Here is a 5,201-nt window from a genome sequence, read left to right on the forward strand (position 1 = left end):
AAATTGTTTTCAGCTTTCTAACCCCTCCTCAGTTCTCTTTCTTCTCACTCTGTATTTCCTTTTTTAAAAAAAATGTTCCATTCTGCTGCTCCCTGTTTCCTTTCCTCGGTCAATAAATATATTCGATTTGGAGAATCCCTTAAATTAAACCATTATGATGCCCGCATTTGTAGAAATTTTCTGGTAACATAGATTGCTTTTTGCGTGATATTATCATTTCCCCTCTTCTCCTTATGTATGTTATATGATGGTGTTGCCATTTGTGCAAGGACAAATATTGTTAGCTGCTTCGATATAACTTTGTAGGAAGGGGATTCCTTTCGGACTTTACAGAGATGGATTTCTAAGCATGACGTCAAATCATGGTGAATAACTATGCATAATGACAGCCGTCCACCATGATTTGTTCATTTTCTACAGTTGTATTGGTTGACATTGTAATTTATCACTCAAAATGCATAGAAATTATCATCCAACTCCATTAGGACTCTGATCATTGCTTATTCGGTTCCAGGCTATTTGGAGAAAGTAAGAACTTGGGCGTTGTAAGTAAGTTAAGCATGATAAGGCGGTCGCCAAGTCGGAACCAGAGGTCCAAAGGCATCAAGGTGAAGCATGTTCTGCAGATTATTCTGTTGCTTTGTGTTTGCTTCTGGTTGATCTATCAGATTAAGCACTCACATGATAAGAAGAAGGAATTTGATGACAATACTGCACATCAGATTCCAAAACTTGGTAGAAAAGACCTTAATGCACAAAAGGTTGAAATAAATCAAAATGAAAAGCATGAGGAAGAAGTGGAAGATGAGAATATCGTGGAGGAAGAGGATGAAAACAAGCATGAACTCCATGAACAAGAAGAATTACAAGAAGGAAAAGAAGAGAGCCAGCACGGAGTGAGGGGACAAAAGGAAGAACAAGTCGAAGATGAAAACAAAGGTGAGGAGATGGAAGACAGACAAGAGGTAGGAGATGATGAGATAGATGAAAAGAATCAAGAGAATTCAGGGAGGGATATTAATCATGACGAGCTCATTGATGAAGAGAAAGATAAAGAAGAGGAGAGTGAGGATAAAGAAAAGGAGGAGGGTTCAGTTGAAAACCACAACACTCATGAGGCCCGGGAGGAGCATTACAAGGGCGATGATGCCTCCAGTGCTGTGACTCATGATACTCATTCAAGTAGCACTGAAACTGAGACTACATTTGCAGAAGAAAGTAGCGGGAATCAAACTGATTTGGATATTAAGGTCACAGGAGCTCAACTGATGACGGGGGAGACTTCTAACACAACTTCTGGTAAAGAAACTGTAAACAAGACTTTGCCCATCCCAGCGGATAGTTCATATCTAAATAATACCAACAGAACACATTCTCACAATAACTCGGAGACAAGCAGTAATTTGACAGTAGCACTAGCAACCAGTGCAGCCAGCAATAACATGACAGGAACTGGAGCTGACACTTCATCTAAACAGAATAACACGGGGATATTTTCCGAATCAGACCATGCTCAAAATAATACAGTGAACGTAACAGTCACAGGAGAAGGAACAGAGCAGGGAGGCAATAGAGGATCTGAAGAAAACCTTCCTGATTCTAAGGCAACAGACCCTATCAAAACAGAAAATGGAGAGGTCGATGCAGCTGCTGGTGAATTTCAAAAGGTAACAGGATTTGTAGCATTAAACAAAACTGTGAACAAGGATAACAGTGAAACAAGCAACACACGGAGTAATTCAAATTTGAACATGAAGAACACAGATGTCAACGACAATGACAATGAGAAATTGAAGGATGACACTCAGACAGGTGAAAGTGGAGAATCATCAGGGTCATTCACTGGGAAGGGAACTACTAGTTCAGATGATCATAATGCTACTGATTTTCATGTTATCAAGGATGTGATGACTGATCCGGATAAGTTGGCCGGTATTAGAAATGGAATAGATAATAGTGACAAAAGTGCAACAGAATAAACTCGTAACATGGTCATGTTTTGTAAGTGATAAAGTTTTTCTTTTTGACCTTGTGTAGTTAGCTAAACCCTTCCACTTGATCCCCTTGTAAGTGTGTTTGAAAAACGTACTAAGGTAGTTTGGTGGATATTCATATCAAAGTCTTTAATTCTTTGGTAGATTAGTCGAATGTCTCATGCTATACAATCCTTGTCTTCATACTAGAGTCGGATAAAAGTTACATACTTTGTGCTAAGAAAGGAAAAATGTGTTTCAAGAGAATGGACAGCAAGGATACAGCACAACGTGAACCAAATTGGTGACTAGCCAATTTCTTACGATTCATTTTGGGCGTTGTGTCGTGTGCTTTTCAAAATTGTCTAAATTGGACTACGTTACGTGTTTGGTCATTGCTTCTATACTTGAATCCTCACAATCCTATCACCGTCGTCTCTTAGTTGAAATTTCTTCAATCTTACAAACAACTATGGTTAAATTGAAAGAATGTTAACTTGAGGAAAATCCACTGAAATAAGCCCCAGGCTCTTCTAAGCCGTTTGCTCCTGGCCAATGGCCACGCATAATTTTGAAGAGAATTTCACAGCAAATGCTGTATCCTATTATTCCTTTTCCACTGTTCTTTATTCATTTATTTATTTTGTGCCTCTTTTATTTTGAAGTCAAGAACAATTTCATTCACGCAGAATTTTGGAGTGTAAATGAAAGAGGGGGATATAGGGATGAAATTCTTAAAATAAAAAAAAAATGGGGATACTATAAAAATTACAAGGTACTTCTTAAAAAAAAAAAAAACTTATTAAGGTAGAATACATAGACATCATATGTTAATTAACGTATATGTTGGAGCGAAAGTAATGTGCGGGTTCCAGGAAACCTGATTAAGTTATTATATACATGTCCAGTAATGGTAGCAATGAAATCGTGCAAACCTAAGCGTGACAGAAGATACATGTACTTGAGACAGCACATAGGATTCTCAGGCTCAATCTCGCATTCCGTTACAACGCACGAGACATGAATTAAAAATTCTACTTGTGCCAGAACCAATTAATTGAAAAACAGAAGCTTTACGAGACCTAATCTGTAAGCAAAATACGAATCCAAAACTTCACCAAGAAGTAAAAGAATAACAAAAATAATACTAAACTGATACTTCCAATCTCCCAACTGTACATAGTTCTCATCGAAAACCGTAAAAAAACAAAAGGAGGGTTAGTGCTGAATTTGATCCAGCGCCAAGAATATTAGAGTAGTGTTAGCTGAACTGACAGAAACGGCACTCAGAATACGACAAAAAATACACACACTATGTTTTTAGTTCTACTGCCTCAACTCCTTTCGGAGCTTCTGAGAAAACAATTTGCAAGCGTCCATGCTCAAGTCCATCGCCGCCGCAAGAGCAACAAAAGCCGCAGCATCCTCCGTGCAAGTCACATGCTTCACCCCAACCTCCACCTCCGGCTTGCTGCACTTCCCCTCACCGTCCACCCTCGCCGACATCACAAACCCCTTATACATCAACATCGGGTCCAACCCGAAATCCACACCCGATCCCGATCCGGGTCGAGACCCGGACCCCAAATCCCAGCTCCCATGTGGAGTGCTCACAGGGGTCACGCCGGTAGCAACGTCGATGGTGAACTTTCCGCCATGCTGGGAGCTGATAGTAGCGGCGGCCAGGGTCACGGGATCGGCGGTAGCCGGAAGCACCTCGAATCGGTACCCTACGGCGTTGGAGCTGTTGGGTTCCCGCCAGGCCTCCAGACGACCCCAAGGCTTCCAGGTGCCGTCCCCGTCGGGTCGGATTATGAGCCATGCTCCTGGGTTGGATCGGCTGACCCGGTGCGACCCGGGTGAGGGAACGAAGGGCGTGACCATGGAGGCCGCGGCGACTGGCGAACCCGACAAATCGTGGACTGTGATGGACCATCCCTTCCGCTCCGCCATGTGATTCGCATTAGCCGAAGAAGATTGGAACTGTCCCTGATTCTTGTCCCGAAAGCTGAACTTGCAACTGAAAACCGGTTGCTTCACATCGCCTTTTACTTGAAAAACCTGCGGGCTGCACTCCGGTTCGCCGTCGAACCGGAACACAAACCTGGGGTCGGGCTCAGCCCGGACTGTTAGGTGCAGTGACTGGGCGGAGGAGGATTTGTCGTCTGCTTTGGCGAGGTTAACCCAGCCGGTGTGGAACGTGACGGGTTTTGAGTCTAGCATGGTGAAATCGATGGGAACTGAGATTTTGCCGAGGAGTTTGGGTGAGGAGAAGAAGGAGAAGGAAGTGGCTGCGCGGCCCTTGTAGAGGGAGATGGTGATGGTGGTGGGCTTCTTGGAACTCAGGAGCTTCTCAATTTGGGGTTTGGTGAAGTCGAAGCATGCGGCCATGGAGTGCGGAGTAGGGTGCGTGTCTGAGGTTATAGGAACTGTGGCCGCGTGGGATCGCTGTGAACCTGCTCCCCTGAGCTTGATCTCGCAGAAGCACGACGAAGTGGAAGGGTGCACCTTGCCGGAGAAGGAGGGCTTGGATGACGCCGGTGATTTCACGGCCAAGTTTCCAACGAGGAGCCGCACGTAGTGGCACGGATCCATGTTGAGATGAGACTTGATGAGTTTATGGAGGGAAGGAATAGGAGAAGACTGAGTATATATGCCAACGCCTTTTTCTTTTTTATTTTTAATTTAGTTGATGGCTGACAGAGTGAAGGCTTCTTTGTTGAGTAGGAAAACTGGAAAACTGGATGTGACAGCCTGTATCCTTGCATATTTTGATTTATTCTATTTTTCTTTCTGTTTTTGCTTCCTCCCTCAATTTTCTCTGCAATATTATGGTGGGGACGTTTTATCTTGCAACAACTAATTCTTAACTGTTATTTTTATTTTTATTTATATTTCATATTCGCTTGTTCTTTTTTGAAGAAAATATACTTATTATCAGTAGCAGATTACTTCAGTTATTTTTGGATTTCGTTTTCGTCTGGTTTCCCATTATTATTTTTATTATCAGTATCTCCAAAAATTGCACGTAATCACGCTAAATCACTCCCACAATCTTCCTTTTTGGTATAATTCGTACATAGGAACAATTTTACCTCAACAATTATTCTTTCCGGTTCTAGGCTTACCAATCTTCTTAGATACTATTTTCCAAAAGTAAATGAATAAAGAATCTAATTTGAGATCATCAAATATTAAATATAAAAGATATACCTGTATATGTATCCA

The 5,201-nt window shown here is 42.1% G+C and overlaps 2 protein-coding genes across 5 annotated transcripts in view; one reads left to right on the top strand and one right to left on the bottom strand.

Moving 5' to 3' along the window:
• LOC107643285 (myb-like protein X) overlaps positions 1-2,146 on the top strand; it is a 2,571-nt gene extending 425 nt beyond the window's left edge. Inside the window, exons 2-3 of one of the 4 annotated variants that reach the window (XM_021123323.1) lie at positions 307-365; positions 486-2,146. In XM_021123323.1, coding sequence (XP_020978982.1) covers positions 363-365; positions 486-1,979 — 1,497 coding nt within the window. In that variant the 5' untranslated portion in view covers positions 307-362 and the 3' untranslated portion in view covers positions 1,980-2,146. The remainder of the gene's footprint in view (positions 1-306; positions 366-485) is intronic. The other 3 variants (XM_016346882.2, XM_016346879.2, XM_016346881.2) reach the window with 3 other exon arrangements.
• Positions 3,002-4,804, bottom strand: LOC107643286. Its single transcript, XM_016346883.2, has one exon. The coding sequence runs from the start codon at positions 4,566-4,568 to the stop codon at positions 3,300-3,302; it is 1,269 nt and encodes a 422-aa protein (XP_016202369.1). The 5' UTR covers positions 4,569-4,804; the 3' UTR covers positions 3,002-3,299.

Source organism: Arachis ipaensis, chromosome B05 (assembly GCF_000816755.2).
Source record: "Arachis ipaensis cultivar K30076 chromosome B05, Araip1.1, whole genome shotgun sequence".
Classification (NCBI taxonomy): Eukaryota; Viridiplantae; Streptophyta; class Magnoliopsida; order Fabales; family Fabaceae; genus Arachis; species Arachis ipaensis.

Coding starts and splice junctions, on each gene's coding strand:
- LOC107643286 (XM_016346883.2), bottom strand. CDS start 4,568: ATGGATCCGTGCCACTACGTGCGGCTCCTCGTTGGAAACTTGGCCGTG.